We start from the raw sequence: 17,936 nt of genomic DNA, 5'->3' as shown, positions 1-17,936 counted from the left end.
AGGTTTGAGTTTTTAAAAACATTTTAAGTGAATTAGTAGGCAAGTCACTTAGAAGGGGCTGCTGAAACAAAGTGAAATATCTGGGAATTGAAAAATTATAATAGGTGCAGAAATGATGAGATATATGTGGTTTTAAATTAATAGGAAGACTCTGAAGTCTTTAGATCACAACAGTTACTGCTTGGAGGATAGTTCTGTTGATTCAAGAAAAAAATATGACCCATTTATGGTTAACATGCTCTCAGCTAAAGCAAGAGGTTATTGCCCATTTAAAAGGATTTACAGTTAGTGTCATGTCTGAATTATTATACTTTAATTCTACAAACAGATGAGCCATTAGAACTGTAAAGCTTTTGCTCTTAAAAAGTGAAGTGATAGCTGTGCTTCTCTTAATAAGCATGGTACATGCACTTGTTTTTGAGAGGCGGGGAAAATAAGTCAAGGAGGGCAGGGAAACTTTCCTCTGGAGATTTCATTTCACATCTCATCTCTTCACAACTAGCCTGTGTCTCTCTTGACTCTTGCTTTACCCTCGGTCCCAGTGAATGCAATGTTTTCTCAAATGTCAGCTATAATTTTAAGCAAGTGTTTGATGTCTGCCTTCAGAACTAGAGATTTGCCTTAGCTTGATGAGGGGTTTTTCTGCTTGATCATTTTGCTTTCCTTTACAAATGATGCAATATGGAGTAAGAACCAACATTTTTGAATATGTGGGAGTTGTATGAATTGCATATGCTGTATATGGTCCTTTTGAGGTGGTAATGTACACTTAAATGTAAAATACAGAAACAGTTGAACTTCCTTTTTGTTTCTCCTGTCTTTCTCCATGTTTTTAATACCAGTCCTGATTCATTGCTGAAAGAACTTCTACTTAAAAAGGTAAAACAGAGAGAGGAAAAGTCAGAAAACTGAACCCTAGTCAGCTGTGTCTGCTGATTGTGAAACAAAGTACAGTATTGAGTGGGTATAGCCTTATTTATTGCCTGTGTAGAGAATTAATGATGGCTGCTTTGCCTTTTTTTGAGTTAAGATGTGCAGCATGGTGTATATTGTATAAAAATCTCTGTACATTCTGTGTTATGACATCATAAACTCCAAATGTTGGCTTGTTTTTGCTCCACTCCAGGCATCACTGTTAATGCTGAAATTGTACATAAGAATTTATAAGATGGACTTTCTCCGATGTGTAGCCTTAGTATCTAGTAGTGAAACATGCCCCCTCTCATGCAGGTAGCTAATGCTAATACCATTCCCTATTTTTATAATAGAATGTATGTCAAAGCCTGGAAATTTTTATTCATGTTGGTTATTTATGTAAAGACATCACTTTTTATTAAGCTTCTTCACTTTGCTGTAGGATGTTATGTCGTGTCTGTAAACCAAGAACATTTGAAGCCTTATACTCTTACATGAATGAATTACATATCATGGCTGTCTGCCTCAATCTAGGTTTGTACGAGTCAGAAACTCTGCAGTACTTTGAGGAGGAAAGTGAGTGATATTGAGACTCAGCTACCAGCTCTACTTGAAGCGAAAATGCTGGCTGTTTCAGGTAAGTTTTAAGTGATGAGAAGTACTAATATTGATGAGTGGTGTGTTAGAGCAGTTGACCTTTTCATAGCTGAGACTTCTTAGGAAAAGTCATTGATGTGCACTTTTCTAGATCCCTTGAATTCATGGCAAGTCCGGCAGAACCAGGCTGTGTCATGTCTTGTGCAAGGTACTTCGTGCCCCTCTCCATGGCTGGGAAACTACTGGCGAAGCAGATGCTGTGTGGTAGGCAGGAAACATAGAAAGAACATGATATTTTTCCATAGGTGAAGTTGATAAATAATTATCAATAGCTGTTCCTGGACCTTATGAGTTAAATACCTAGAGCTCTGTAGCTAAGAGCATAAATTCACAACGAAGGTATAATAATTACAAGTGTGGCTTTAAATGACATTTTAAAATGGAATACAATAATTGGCAGCTTCTCCTGTTCAGATCATTAAACAACTAATGTTGGCAGCAAAAGACAAATTCGGTCCTCGGAGTACTTGTGATTGTTATCTACAACAAGTAAAACATTGAAATGTGATTATAGAGTCTGATACATGACAGATTTACATGCCACTTACTTTGGGATTACTACACTGTTTACTAAGGAAAAACAGCAAAGCACCGTTCTGTCTCTTAAGTTTGAAGAAGTGGGTTTTCTAATTCAGCAAATTGTTTGTGGATGTGTAAGTAGATGTCTCTTTGCTAGACACCTGCCTCAGAGGGGAAGCTGAATAGGAGGGAATGTAGACTTGGGTACAAGGAATTTTCCAGTGTTACAAGTAAAGAAAGACTAGAGGGTTTTTAATACGTGTCAAGGCAACATGTTGTAGCTATCTTTTGGTGATTTACCTTCTCAATTAGTACAAGAAATGTACTACTGGCACACACAAATTATTTTAAAATGAAAGCTTGTGCAGTGTCATGTGGTCTGTTTGCCAGAAGTGAGTAACGTCAAGCTACCTAAAGGAAATTGAGGACCAGATCTTGTATCGGTGCTGTGCACACTCACATTCCTTGCTTCTCATAGCACCTTTACAAAATGGAAACCCTCTCTATTTCTTTGTGTCCATCTGTGAGAGGTAAGCTGACCTTCTTGAAGCCTGTGGGCTGTTTGAATGTAGGTAATTTTCTTGCTTTCAGGAATGGGGGCAAAGTTTTCCCCAGCCATTTTTTGACTTTCTTGAGAACAAAAGAGCCTGTAAACTGGACGTGCAAGTGACCAGAGAAGATGTACCTCAGTCTGACACTTTGAGAGAGTAAATGACAACTTGAGGATGATTTCCAAAACTTTCATAACAATATTTTATACTTGCTAGCTCTTAAAATGGGTTGTTTCACGAATGAATTCAAAAGACAATTTAGTGCTGATGTTTCTGTAAACTGTTTTCACAGTACTTGTGACTATGATTGCCTTTCTATGTTTTTTTAAGAAGTATCAGTGTTATTTCTTAGTGCTGATAAGAAGCACTCTTTCTATTCTTACTCTGAAAAACTCTTACTTCAGGGAACTTTAATGACTGTGAATGGTACAATCCTAAGTTCTTACTAAAGCAAAATTCTGGAGGGAAGTGGTTGAAAATCAAGGACAAAAGGTAATTTTGTGACAGTGGATACTGTAATTTCTTTACCTCATTGTAAGACATTGGATACATTTAGCCGATGTGATGGCACTTGTTTATGTTAAATGTAGAGGATACAGGGAAAAGATAGGAATAAAAAAAAAATAGCTCTCTGAAGACCTGAAAGTGTAAAAGAAAAAAAAAAAAGGAAATATTTTAGTCTTGCAGCATGAAGTGATAAAATCAGAAAAGCCAGGATGCAGAATGAGTTGATGCTAGCAGAGAAGCAAGTCAGGAAGACAAGATTTAGTAAATGCAGAAGAGGAAAGAGGAAGGAAGAGATAAAAATAGCCTTTTTTTTTTTTTTTTTTTTTTTTTTTTTTACTTAACAAAGCAAAAACAGTGAGCAGTGGATAATGTAGAGAAGGCTGAATTATTCAGTTTCTGTGTATTCCTGTGCTAGGCATAAATGAATGACACCTCTTAAATAAGGCATAGTTAAGAAGTAGGTCTTAACCTTTTACACACTGGTTAAGATTTAAGCGAGGTACTGTATGTATGTATCCCCTGAACTCTGAGGCAGCTAACAGAATGTTAATGAACAGCCTGAATATATTAAATCATTAGAAGGTGGAAGAATCTTCAGTTGTGTAATAAGCAATTAATTAAGGATAGCCTTGGAATAGCATGAAATTCAGATAGAATTACAGTGTATATATAAATATGCAGTAATAATGAAGTTTGGTCATAGTTAGAGGTTTTCATTTAGTCTGGAAGCATCAGGCAGGGATAAGTGTCTGTTATTTCTGCTTTTTTTACTGTAGCAGTTAGATCATTCATTCAAAAAATTTCTTCAAACAACAGTATTAATGGATACTGAGAACCGTTTTTCTCTAAGCAGATGTTGCATCATTTATGTTTAATGTAGCATTTTCCTTGAGGAAGCAGAGTTAAGTGATTTTGGAACAGTATCAAACAAAAAGGTAACTGAATGCAGTTGTGCACATCTGGATTCATGTATCCAAAAGTTAAGTTAGATGAGCTTAAGAATATAGTTAAGTGATACATTAGTTTTCAGAGCTTATGTATGATGACTTAATGATGTGGTGACTTGGAAAGCATGATATATGCCTTAGCCTTTAATAGCTACCTTGATAGCTTTAGACAACATTCATCTTCCATGTGAACTGTACTTTCTGTTCCAAATACGTTGATTTACGGTATTGGTGTATTTGCATCAGAAAATGTAAGAATATAGCTGATCTTGTTTTGAGAGGAAAATACCATAATAAATGCAGTGTAAGCATAAAAATTCTATTAGTCTTGTCAGTACAACACCTTGGATTTTAAGACTGTATAATAAATGATACTGTAAAGACATGAAACAATGCTACATATGTAAATGTCTCTCCTTCCTATTATTTTGACGTTAGAAGTAGTGTAAAATTAAATTTGGAGGAGAGAAAGAAGGTTTGTGAATCTTTGGATTATTGAAGGCCGTAGAATAAATACAGTAATTAAATCCCAGTGAGATTTCATATGAAAAAAAAAAAAAGAGCCCATACTTTTCTAGACCGTGCTTTTCCCAAGCGAGGTTGGACCAGACAATCCTTGAGGTCCCTTCCAACCTGGTATTCTATGATTCTATGATACTTAAATGTTCAAGAGGTATTTCTATTAACAGTTACAATTCAGATCCTTTATGCCAACAGCTCTCTTGCTTCTGATTGTCATTTGCCTGTTGTGATAAATAACTTGCAGTTAATACTCCTGAGATGCTAGTCCAGAATTTTTCTCCAAACATAATTAGTAGAATCTTATATTGTTCATGGTTTTTAAGTCAGTAGCTTTAGCTAATTATAGCTAACAAGTACTCCTGATTGCATGAGATGTTACTGTTGACATACACATTTGTAAATACTTATAAATGAAATCTTCTGGTTTAGCATCTAGTAGGGGTTTTTTATTAAAGCAAAACACCTCAGTGTCGGTGCTTAGAAACCCGCATGTGATTACAACAGTTGCTTCTTACAGTAGCTCTTAACATGCTTATAAAAATTTTGTCATCAGTTATGGGAAGAACATGGCAGTACATGATACTCTCTTCTTTCTGTTAGCATTGTGTGTCTATTTAGCCTGAAATTTTTGAAGGGAGTAAATGGCAGATGAAATAATCCTAAAACAGTAAGAAAATTCAATTAGGACTATATGTAAGCAAGTGTGAATGTAACTGTATAAATATTATTAAAATTTCTTTTCCTATTTTGGGCTGCTTTGCAGGAAAGCAAATCACAAGTGAGAAATGGTGTGTTTCTCATTTTGTCCTTAGTAAGAAAATAATTTGGGAATAGGAGAGAGATGTAAACTAAAATGAATTTTTAGTCATTGTTTCGTCTGTTTCCTATATTTGAATAGAAGTTGTTGTTTGATATATTTTACAATGTCTTCACAGATTTTATATGATTTTTTTTTTCCTCTTGAGAATGTGTGATAGCATGGGACTAGATAGCCAGAAAGTGGCTAACTGAGCAGATGTGAATGAAATACTGAATTAATTATGTAGTTATCAGAGATGCATGTCACTAATTTTCCTGATGTCTTTGCAAATACAAATTAGAGCCAAACACAGAAGTTAGAATGAGGTGACTTGTAAGTAGTTAAAAAAAATTAATTCTGATCTTAAAACTGTCTATACTAGTAAAAGATAGTGTGTCATCATCCTATAATTAGCACTGTCTCTGTTTCATTGAATACCTGCAACTGGGAGTTAGTTGGAAATACTGTTTTGGGATGACTTCCAGCAGTACAACAAAAAGGCTGTTTTCCTTATGTCAACGTAGAAGTGTAGTTTATAAATAGCATGACTAGTTACTGTATTCTCACAAGACTTAATGCTAGAACTGTTGCCTCTTTGACTGCTCTTTGCTCATTTAGGGCAAGTTCAGAAAGCAACTGTAACAAAAAAGCCCCAGCTTTCCAGCTTTGGTGCTGAGCATTCCTGTTGGGAATGAGTATGTCATCCTGTTGGGAATGAACAGTCAGGCTGAAAGATGCCAGTGCGGGCTGAAGGACATTGTCAGCCATACGTTTGTGTGTTTTGCTGATGTGGATTTCCTCTTTTCATGCTTGTGCTGTATTCTGCCATTTCATGAAGAAATATGTATGGGCATTCTTGACATGATGTTGAGATTTTCCCCAGACATGCTACATACAGCCATACAGCTCTTGATTTGTCTTTCATTGGAAGGTGATGGTGCTCCTGGTTTTTTGTTGTTGTGGTTTTTTTTTGTTTTTGTTTTTGTTTTTTTTTTTTAATCTTTTTTGTTTGTGAGAACTGTTGTTTGTAACAGTTGGGAGAACTCAGCTAGTCTTAGAGGCAAAAATACCAATGTCTCTTTGTGCCTTCTTATGAAGGCTTAGTTTTTTGATAAATGGGAGTCCGATAGAGGTCTGTGTCTTGTCAGATGACATAACTGGTTCTCCACATTCTTGCGTCTAGCAGTGGTCTGGGTTGATGGCTCAGAGGCATACTGAGATTAACTCTTTTTTATACCTGTATTGTAACGTCTGGCTCCAGCATACAATGCTGTGTATTGGCATGTCTTCCCGCAGTGGTCTCTTTATGCTCCATGAAGTAAAATTTACTACCATGTATCGCTGCAAGTGATGTACTTTTTGGTGAGCCTGTTAACTCATTTACAAAATAATGCCAGTGAGCCCCCAAAACAAGCTCTCAAACAGTCACACAGACTGTAGACAGCTATGCTACTTGTCTTTTTATCTCATTTCCAAATGAGACTGCTGGATGTTACTGGCTTTCAGTGAACTTCAAGGATAATTTGTTGTAGGTGAAGTTCCAGCATTATATGTGACCAGACAGCAGAAAATCATTGCTTCTTTTGCAAAAGTCAGTCAGTCATGTAACAACTTACTCTTTTTCTCCCCTGTTACTTAAGCTGCCATCCCTGGAGGGGGAGAGAGGGTTGAGTAATCTCTTTGGCAGTTCCTTTTCTGGGGTTTTGTGCTCAAAGGAGAAACGTTAGATGGGGAGAGCTGTGAAGGGAAGGCACTCTTGCCCCATGGAAAGTTTGTACTGTGGTCTGAAGGGTACACGAGAAAACCTCTGTGCAGTCTGGAAGGTGGTGTTGATGTCTCTCTTTCCACTGACTGTTCAGGGAGCCAAGATGACAAACCTCTGAACTTCAGTGCATGCACTTTTGGTGCCTAAACCTAGGTGGCTTGAGTATTTTGCTCCCTGATCCTTTTCTGGCTTTCTTTCCTGGCTTGGTTGGAAAAAAAGGATGGTGGTGATTTCATGCAGCCCTTAAGATCATGGAGAGCAGGTCTGGGCTGTTTTCCTACTCTCAGCATGCCCCTTCCTCTCCACTGGTAGTGGTAGTGAGTGGAGGCAAAGGCAAAAGAAGGGAGACATAAAAGAACCGAAGATTGAAAGGCATAAGGTGAATGAAAGCTATGAGGGAGGGAGAAGTGATTATGTAGGGAAGCCTGTGTGCACACATGTCGGTGCTATTGGGTGACCCTTGAGCCTTGAAGTCACTTTCAGTTGGGCATCCTTTACCATGTTGAAAACGAATTATACGTGACTTGCAACAACCATTTACTGGCTAGTGCACATAATAAATGGCTGGGACTAAAGTGCTCCTGGCCTGTACTTGTCACCCCCAGTGCAGGCACTTGAGAGCATCTGGTGGCCCAGCAGTCTCCAGTAGCAGTTGCTCCTTGGAACAGGCTGTGTCTCAGCATTGCCATCTTCCAAACTTTTGCCTTTTTCTTCAGGGTTTTTCTGCCTTTTCTCATTAAGAATTTTCACTTGAGCCTTTGAGTTGCTATTGCTGATTTAAAATTTTATTGTTTTGGGGTTTTTTGACCCATTTCTTTGTGTTTTTGTGTTGTGGGTTTGTTTTTGGTTTTTTTTTTTCAATTACTGGATTGCTCCGTGGTGACTGAGTCAGTCCAGGTACAAGAGGCTTTCTGTGGCAGAGAATTCCTCCTCCAAATATATGTCTGTGGGGTCTCTCACCTGCTTCTAGATGGATTTTTTTACTTTACCTTTCAGGATCACATCAATCACTTAGTTGCATTATGCTTCATAAAAATGTTGGCATGTGTTATTGCTTAAAAACAATAATTGTGATTCAAATATGCTGGAATTCTGTAAAATGTTTCAGGAGGTGGTAGACTGTCCCTCATTTGCTATTTGTTTTCTCAGAGGTGCAAATGCACTGGCAGTGCTTCCAAAATCTTACATTTCTGTCATGTTTTTAGCTTTTTCTCTTTCCATTGCGAGCCTCTGAATGATATCTATTTTCTTCAGTTTCTTTTCTGGTGTGGGAATCAGTTTGTATTCTCATTAATCACCAACTGGAGGATTTTCAGCCTCGAATTCCAGTGCCATTGATAAATACCATGGGGGCAAATGCCCTGAGCTAAAATATAAATTTTCACTTTCTTATATCTTCTTAAAGGTATAATGGTAAATAGTGACCAATCTATTCTTTCCTACATTCAAGGCAATGTCCAGAATGTATGCTTTACTGTTATGCAAAAATCACTCCTTTGCCTGTACTACAGTGCACGTAGTTTCAGTAGGGATGGGACGCACCTTTCTGCTTCAAGTATGAATAATGGAAACTATGACTGTGTGTAATATCTGGCATAAATATGGGAAAAAATGGGGGTTAAAAAGTTGTGTGTCGTTAACTTTGTCTTTTGTATTTTGAAGGGGCAGTACTTAACAAAGCTTAAATAATAACACATTTGATGGTTTTTACAAAATGGGGCAGATTTGAAATAAAATTTGTTGCTGGCAAATGGTATCAAAATAATTATATGTTAGTTTGAGGCTACTAAATGGGCAACAATCTGCACCATATAGTGAATTCTGATAGTGAGCTGTTACAATGGACATGAGTTTGTGGCATGTAACTATATAGAGAAAATAGTTGATATGCAGAGTACTATTTATCTGTAGCCATACAAGTAAAATTTTGGGAAGAGAAGAAAATAATGTAAATATATTCCTTATGTTCACAGTGAGTAAAAGCAGTTATATAGCCACTTTTTGCCTGGGGATATTTTTTTTTTTTTTAATTTTTCTGATGTGGGTTTTTTAGCTTGATTTGGCTGGTATTTTTGGCATTCACATCAAGCCGCTGGAGCTTACCTGATGTCACTATCTGTAAAGAGTGGGTTATGAAGAATGCGTGTGAGGAGAGAGCCCCAGAGAGCAAGATTAAGGAGGAAGTTTAAACTGGGTTTTTGTTGCTGTCTCTTGAGATAATGGCAATGTTCAGCCCCTCAAAGTGAAGTGTACCTACTCAGCTCCTTATGACAGTGTACTGCAAGCATGTTATGCGACCTGTTCAGAGCACTGGCTAGTTTGCATTAGCTGGAATGTGAAAGTATAACTTTTCAGTGTTGTACCTGTCGAAGTATAGTCAGTTTGGCCAAGTTCATGTGAATGGTTTCAGATTTTGTTGTAATCCCAATTTTACTTCACATGGTTATTCTTCCCCTTCCCCTCCTCCCTGCTTTATCCAAGCAATGTTGATTCCATGTATTTATTTAAATTTGAAATGGACTAGATTTAAGATTCTGATAGAGCAACAGACTTTGTAGCCTGGACATTTATAAACAGTTTTCTAAACTTGTGGGTTTCCCCATTTGGTGTGCCAGTTTGTGTCCAGTGTGTTCATATGAACATGTATGCAGTGGCTAAAATTGCCCATCACTAGCAAGCATCACTGTGAGACAGGAGGAAGGATGGGAAAAGTGGCATTTCAACCTTCAGTCCCCTTCAGAGAATCCCTTTCCCATGTCTTGATTTAGACCAGAAGCTCAGCTTTTGGACATATAATAGCTTAGACTATTATTCCTTTTCTGAGTGAGCAGTCCTATTAGCTTCGGTGACTTTTGAGTTTCCTGGGAAGAATCATAGAATGCACTGGGCTGGAAGGGACCCCCAAAGGTCATCTAGTCCCAACCCCCTGCAGCGAGCAGGAACATCTTTAGCCAGATCAGGTTGCCCAGAGCCCCATCATGCCTGATCTTGAATGTCTTCAGGGATGGGGCCTCCATCACTTCTCTGGGCAAACTGTTCCAGTGCTTCACCACCCTTATGGTAAAGAACTTCTTCCTAATATCCAATCTAAATCTACCCATTTCTAGTTTAAAACCATCGCCCCTCGTCCTGTCACTATGTGCCCTTATAAAGAGTCCCTCCCCACCTTTCCTGCAGGCCCCCTTTAAGCACTGGAAGGCCGCTGTAAGGTCTCTCCGGAGCCTTCTCTTCTCCAGACTGAACAACCCCAACTCTCTCAGCCTGTCTTCAGAGGGGAGGTGCTCCAGCCCCCTGATCATTTTTGTGGCCTTCCTGGACCCGCTCCAACAGGTCCATGCCCTTCTTGTACTGAGGGCTTCAGATCTGGATGCAGCACTGCAAGTGGGGTCTCACCAGAGTGGTGTAGAGGGGGAGAATCACCTCTCAATCTGCTGGCCGTACTTCTCTTGATACAGTCCAGGATGCGGTTGGCCTTCTGGGCTGCAAGTGCGCATTGTTGGTTCGTATCCAGCTTTTTATCCACCAGCACCCCCAAGTTCTTCTCAGCAGGGCTGCTCTCTGTCACATCATCCCCAGCTTGTATTGTTTATGAGGATTACCCCGGCCCGGGTGCGTGACCTTGCAGTTGGTCTTCTTGAACCTCATGAGGACTAACTTTATTTATCTAATGTCACCCAACTAGAACTCTTCCAGCAGTACGGCTATATAAAACATAGCTCTGAGTGGTTGACAAAGTAACAGTTATTGTGTTCACTTAGGCAAAATAATTATTTTATCACCAAAAAGAGGAATTTCTACATTTTCAGGGTATTAGCAGAATAAAATATTTTGACACGTCTTCACAGTGTTTCTACAGCATCCAATGTGACTTTGTCTCTTAACAAACAATAAACCCCAGGAGGGCATGTTTTTTAATGCTGACAGCTAGGATTACATATTTAAAATCAACCTTCTTATGGCATTTAGAAAGCAGTTATTTTGGTTGCTGTGATTGAGGTCAGGAGCTCACTGATGGCAGTTGTGATGCTTGAGTTTGTATACTCTCTTCAGGATTTTCACTGCAGACTTCCAGACATTTCTGCTGTCATGGGGAGTTGCATCAGGCAGTTTTGTTGTGGCTTTTGGGCATGTATCTGATGCCATTTTCTCATAGCCTCAGCTTTGATATAAACTTCCCCTCTGGGAATTAAGATCCATTCAGTATGTATAAAACTTTCATACGTAATATCATACCTTTTTCCTTGCTGTCTTCTGAAATGTAAAAGCAGGCTCCAGATTCTAATGAAGAATCTCTTGCCTTCATGTTTTATTAAGGCTCTTGTGCTTTGATGCTTGATATGAGTTCAGGTGAATAAAGGTGCACTATTTAATTGTAAGTCTTGTTGCCTTAGAAGCATCTGAATATCCACAATTTTCCCAGTGGTTTTGTCCTGCTTATCTTGTTGCTGTGTTTTGCCCATTTGGAAACCTGTGACAGATTAAGATAATAAAATTTGTGCTGTTGTTTCCCAATAAATGCACTGGTAAGCCATAAGATCCTACTATTTGTTAAGCGTATTTATAGTTATTTAATTGTATAATTCTTTGTAAGACAGAATTGGCAAACAGGGTTTTAACTGAGAATTAGAAATAAGGAAGTTTTGAACTCTTAAAAAGAAACAAAAAAGGACAGCTTTAACCAACGAAAAGGTGTTTACTGAAACTACCATAGCCTTAAGACTAAATTTAAAAAAGCAACCCAAAACAAACCACAAACAAGGCTACCACACTTTGCAATGTTCAGTCTTTAAACCTGATTTTTCAAAAAATTTGGCAAGTGCAGTCTCCTTTTGGCACACCTGTCCTCGTAAAACCACTTGAGTTTGCAGCAGCATCTTTCTTCCAGGAGGGTGGTTGTAATTATTTGCTGTAAGTGCTTCCATTCACTCTTCTACTCTGGAGGATTGGATCCACTCTCAGTGGCTGGCAGTGGTTTGCCATCTTCTGACCACTGTAAACACTTGTGTCCTGTTCTTGCTTCCCTGGCCTGAAAGAACTGAACAGCAGCCAGACCATTCCTGTTTAAGAAATTGTGACTAATGCTTTTAAGACACCAGGTAAAAAGGATGTAATGCCACAATTTAGGATACTCTGATGTGGATATGATGGTTTGGATTATGTCTTAATTTTCTAAAATACATAACAGATAAATGAGAAAGTTTATAAGCAACAGTTTATTATATTCCTGGGGAAAAAAAAAAAAGGCCGAAGGACACCTATATATCCGAGTAATACTGGTGGTATTATAGAGAGTTACTTCTGGAGTCTAAAGTCATTGCACATACTTCAGAAGCTGATGAGACATCTTACACGTGTGACTGGATGTGCTTTACGTTAATATTTGCTTCAAGGCTAAATTTTCTAAGTGCCTTTACTTGCTAGATCATACCACCAAATTTTTCTTAAGTTAGGATGATGCTAGACTTTAGATCTAATGCTAGAGATCTTTTGTCTTGTATTGGGCAAATGTACATGGAAACGATTTTTGTCGGGTATTCTTTAGATTGCAGTGGGGGTTTTGTGGATTCTTCTACACCCCCCCCCCCCCCCAAGTAGCTGAATCATTGAGAAGACATGGATACAGCTGTATAAATGTAGCTTTGCAATAGTTACTCTGCTGCGACTTTAAAATTACTTAGTAGCTGAGCATCTGTCATCATGCATTTATACTTAAGACTTCCCTGTGAACTAAGGAAACATTCCTCTCCAGGTTCTTATAAAAATGGTTTTCAGAAAGGTTAAGTGGGCAAATGTTACTAGGCTACACTGTAAACCGGTTGGAAATTGAACTTTTGACTCTGGATCCCTGTCCAAAAGAGCCATTTTTAAAAACTGATACTGAGGTATTCTGTCTTTGAGGTTTCATGCTTCAGGGAGAGGCAGAAGTGGAGAGTTTTGACTTTTAAATATGTTCTCTTGGAAGAACATCTCTTGATGGTCTTTGCATGGGGTGCATGCCATTTGAGAAATGCAGTGTGTCATTTATAAACAACCTTCTGGTGCTTGTTATGAACCACAGCATAGTGCTGGTTTGTTCAAGGAGGAAGTACTTCAGGGTCTAGCAGACTGATAGCACCTATTTCAGAAGTATTGTAAGTTGAAGTATCCTCCAAAATAAGAAAATGCTCTGACAGATCACACCGTGATGATTAACGAAATACAGTATGACATTTTCTGAAGTGTGGCCCTTAGGAAAAGGTTTTCTCAAAAAATGTAAATTATATCCATTAAAAAAAGACTGTTTCTGTGTGTATGAGGTTAAATGTGCTACAATTATGATTCTTTTTGCAGTATGTTAATGAAATGGATGCTTGTGAAGCATTTTATTTTTTCCAAAGTTGGTCTTTCAGTTGCTGTTTGGAAGTATAGTTGCTTAATTTCCCTTGTTTGCTGTGTAACCTGCTGATGTTGTAAGTGTCTGCTTCATTTTCTTTCTTCCCTCTTCCCCCTGCCCCCCCCCCAAACATGCAGGAAGTAATTTTGGTACTGCGAAGGATCTGACAGAAGAAATAAGATCATTAACATATGAGAAGGAGGGGCTGGAAGGACTTCTCAATGAACTGTTGGTTCTGAGTGCCAAAAATGTCCGAAAATTAGAGAGAATTAAAGGTGATTACAGCAGACTGAAACAAGAGCTTGAACAAGGAGAGGCTGCCTTTGGTAAGTAGTTCACAGGCTGTTAACAGCTTTTGCTCTGTCACGAGCACCCAGAATTCTACTGGGTTTGATGATTTTTCTGAGGAAAGTTTATCCAGGACCTAGGTAAGCAATATGCTAAATATGCTCTCAGCTGTTTCCACTGGAGGTGGGGGAGGTTGAGGGGGGAGAAGTGACATCCCAGCAATTTACAGCTTTTGGAGGTATATCGTAGCCCAGTTCTCAAAAACTTTCTTTTCTAAGCCCATTTTTGTAATAGTGATGATGATACTGTGCATTTATTTACATACAGCAAAACATATGTAGTCTTTTTACGTGGAAGCAGTAGAAAGCAGTTGGCTGTGACAATAGAACCGTATTTAGTATATATAACTAAATTTTCTTTGTGTGTGTATATATATACATGTATATATATACATATATAAAACCCGTATTTTGTGATGAGTCTGAACGTATGAGGTGCAAGGAATGCCTGGCTCTGAAGGCAAGAGTTCTCTTTGTAAATTTATGCTGGGAGGGGGGAGTTAAACAGCTTGCCAAACCCAGCCCACATACAACTATAAGCAGGGTGCTTGGATTGTAGTGTCATGGTGGAACTGGGGATGTTCTATGCAATTACTGGGAAACCTACTGACAACAAAATAGCAAAGTCATTCATAGACTTGGCTTATCCTCTTGTCTGTTCTACCCTCCCCTGAAGTTAAGAGATAGCCATGCTGCTTGATTAAATGAAAAGGCAGAATAACATTCAATTGACTATGCATGTACAGTTACTATAGTTACCTCTATAAACAGTTTTGTAGCCAATGGAATATGTCTAAGAAAATATTTTGAAGATGCATGGAGGAATATATACACTCACCCTACTAGATAATAACTTTCTTGGAATCTAGATGGTTAAAAATTTAAAAAATTACTCCCCATAGTGCATTGCTATGTAAGCAGTGTGATTCAAAGCCACATCAGGGAATCCTTCCTCATTGCTTGGATTTGCAAGTGAGTTGAAGGGGATTCTGACCTCCTTATCTGTCCATTTTGTTGCTCCTTTGTTTCTAGGACAATTAAACTTACTACAATACGCATGTACTTCTCATTTGTATTTTTCTTCAGCGGGGTTTTAAACAAAACCTGTGCAAGATTTGCTGAAGCAAGAGAATTGGCTACAGTTCATAGATTCTTTTTTTCCCTTTTGCATTTATGTAGCTGTAATGAGGTGTCTTTTTGGTCTGACCTTTCCTATTCTACAATTTATGACAATAAATTGCAAAACACTGGGTGTTTACCATGTGGATTGTTCTTTTAATTTATTGTGATTCTGTAGGTGTAAGGAGAAATTTATCCTTGTGTAAAATAAAACTCTTATCAGACACATACTAGTCAGAGATACAGAAATTGAAATCTGAGATCTCCCCTTTTCCACTTCCCTGCCCCCTTGCATGTAATCTAAACCGTTTTCTCCTTTAACAAATGGAAACTCACTGAGGTTTGAGAACACTAGTATGAGTTTGATACCAACACATTTAATTGAATAAAAGCTTTCTGAAAGGCTTTTAAACAGATTGTATCTTAAAGATGGCATCCACTTTTACGAACCAGTTGTTGTTTTGTACAGTACTTTCATGTTTGGGGAATAAAGCGTGAACAATTGGAATACAATTTTGTTACAATTTGGTTTTGCTGTTGTTCAACATAACTAGAGATAATTGCGTTGGCTTTGTCTGCACTGTGAAAGGTGCGATTTGCATCGGGGTAGTCGAGCTGACTTACTGCACAGTCTCAGGCTTTGTGGTTCATTTAAACCAGTAAAATCCATGTTGCTGCTGAGATGAGTGGTTTTGCCTTTTCCTCCTGCTCCTGCCCCATCCCAGCTCAGTGCTGACCAGAAATCTGATGCAAGCAGGATGTTAGTGCACCCGGGAGACCCACCAGCATGTGGTGGGAGTGCTGGCACTGGCATAAGGGATGCAGCAGAGGGATGAGGCTGGTGATGGGGAATGCGTTAACCCGTTGCTGTTGGTGACACTGTGATTTTGAGAGAGTGTAGTCTGGCAGGAAGAGGGCTTCTAAAATGCTTCTGCTTCTTGAGCTAGTAGTGTAGCATGGACTCTGTGCTGTGGGTTAAATTAATGTGAGTGGTTGGTTCCCTTGCTTGGTGCAGCCCATTTCTGGTTAGTTTGACTTCTCCCCCTATAGATACGAGCCAGGGAGAGGAATCCTTTCTCCATCTAACGCTGCTAACTGAGGATGTTACTGTCCTCCAGCTTTTTTTTTTTTTTTAAATTTTTTTTTTTACTATCTGTCTGCCCAGAGTTCATTAAGGAGCCCTCAGGCCAAATTAGCCACGCTAACTTAAACAGCAAAAATGATCTGGGCTGGGCGGGCTGATCCGTGTCCCGACATGCAGTAGGGATGTACCTGGGATTCCTCCTTGAGGCACAGTTGTGCTACACTTTGGCTCAACTCTTCATGAGATAGGTGTCCGTGTGCAAACTAAACGCAGGTTACAGAAAGTAACATAGAGAAAGAGGTCCCTTAGTCTTCTTGTCTTTTGAAGGTTTATGCTAGTTTAGATAAATTAGTGGGTTTATGTCTTTCAGTGTAGAAAGGAGATGCTTCATTTTTCTCCAGAAAAGGTAGTTGGATTGAATGGAGCTGTTGTCTCCCCTCATTCTTGCTTTCGTGTTCTTTCCAGGGGATGATAATCTTCTTTCTCTGAATCAGGAGCATTCTCTCTTTTTTTAATATAGCAGCTTTAAACCTTCTGTGCAGGTATTCCTATACATGGCTCTTTTATGTCATCTGGCGCTTGAACTGTTACCTTTTGTGCCTGTGAACTTCCTGAAAACTTTTTTTTTTTTTTTTGTTAGCTGAAGATAATACCACTTTCTCTGGAAAATATTAAACAAAGAAATTGAAATGCTAAAATATGTGTGTATGTTTGTCTTTCTCTTGTGTATAAATTGATCACCTATTGTTGATTTCTCACAGTAATGCAGATATAAGGAAGCAGACGTCAAGGGAAGAGACTTAATCACACAATAATCAGAGCTGGAATTTTAAATAGGACACATCATTAGCATGTTAATGAATTTTCTCACTTTGTGCCAGCTGCCCAAGTATAAAAGATATTGCAGATGTAGTGCAAAAATCAGGCTTGGCTTACTGTGCTGAGAGCTGTCAGTGCTCCCTGTAAAGGAGATTTGACAAAAATCCTTTCATATTTTTAGAGATGCTCAAAAATATGTTTTTCCCATTGGATAATAGAAACATTGACAAGTAATGCTATTGACTAAAATTTTAGGATGAATAGTACTGATTTGCCCTTTAGACAGTAACTTTCTTCTGAGGGCATCAGAATACTTCTGTAAAAGTGATCAATTGTTACTGCCATTTTATAGATAGGAAAGATGGGGACATGGAGGTCATATAATTTTATCTGAAATGGCGATGGAAGCAGAGTTTCCTGGTTATTCTAGTATCAGTCATGGTTGAATTATCACTTGCAATAAACAGATTTGAAATCAAGTGATACTGTGTGTGAGGTTTACATTCTTCCAGACTGCAGGTGTTTCTATAGCTGAACACATAACGGTTCTGGGAAAATCGCTGAAGATCTTGTGCTTTACTGCTGAGCAGATCTGCCTTATAAAGTCGGAAGGTTCTGTTATGGTAAGGAAGAGAATTGCTTTGGAGCCCAAACCGACCAAACCCATGTTTCAAACAAGTGAATCTTAGTTACTCGCCTGTCTGCTGAACTGCTGGACTTTGCTTATAAATCCCATCCTGGGTTGATTGGCATTTGTAACCCAGGGCTGGAAATGAAACCTACCCTCTTGTCTCTGTTTCCTCATTACCAGTACTGACAGGCAGGTTTTCGTGCCTCATTTGCTGAATTCCTTTTCTGGCTGTACTCAGCCATTTTCTGCCCCTATTACACTTTTGGGAAAGCATCTCCTGGTAAATAATGTATGTATGCACAAAACTGGGGGGACTGCATTTCGTGATCTAATTGCTAGATTGTGCTTGCCAAGTTGTCCTAAGTAGAATTTCTGTACTGA

At 38.6% G+C, this 17,936-nt stretch overlaps 1 protein-coding gene across 1 annotated transcript in view; it reads left to right on the top strand.

The window, feature by feature from the left end:
* DISC1 (DISC1 scaffold protein) overlaps nt 1–17,936 on the top strand; it is a 182,008-nt gene that overhangs the window by 67,538 nt on the left and 96,534 nt on the right. The window contains exons 8-9 of the mRNA XM_086460403.1: nt 1,450–1,552; nt 13,693–13,881. Of these exons, the coding sequence (XP_086316529.1) occupies nt 1,450–1,552; nt 13,693–13,881 (292 nt within the window). The remainder of the gene's footprint in view (nt 1–1,449; nt 1,553–13,692; nt 13,882–17,936) is intronic.

Source organism: Leptosomus discolor, chromosome 2 (assembly GCF_034619465.1).
Source record: "Leptosomus discolor isolate bLepDis1 chromosome 2, bLepDis1.hap2, whole genome shotgun sequence".
NCBI lineage: Eukaryota > Metazoa > Chordata > Aves > Leptosomiformes > Leptosomidae > Leptosomus > Leptosomus discolor.
The sequence above is the reverse complement of the archived record's forward strand: the minus strand, read 5'-3'. Positions and strand labels throughout refer to the sequence as shown.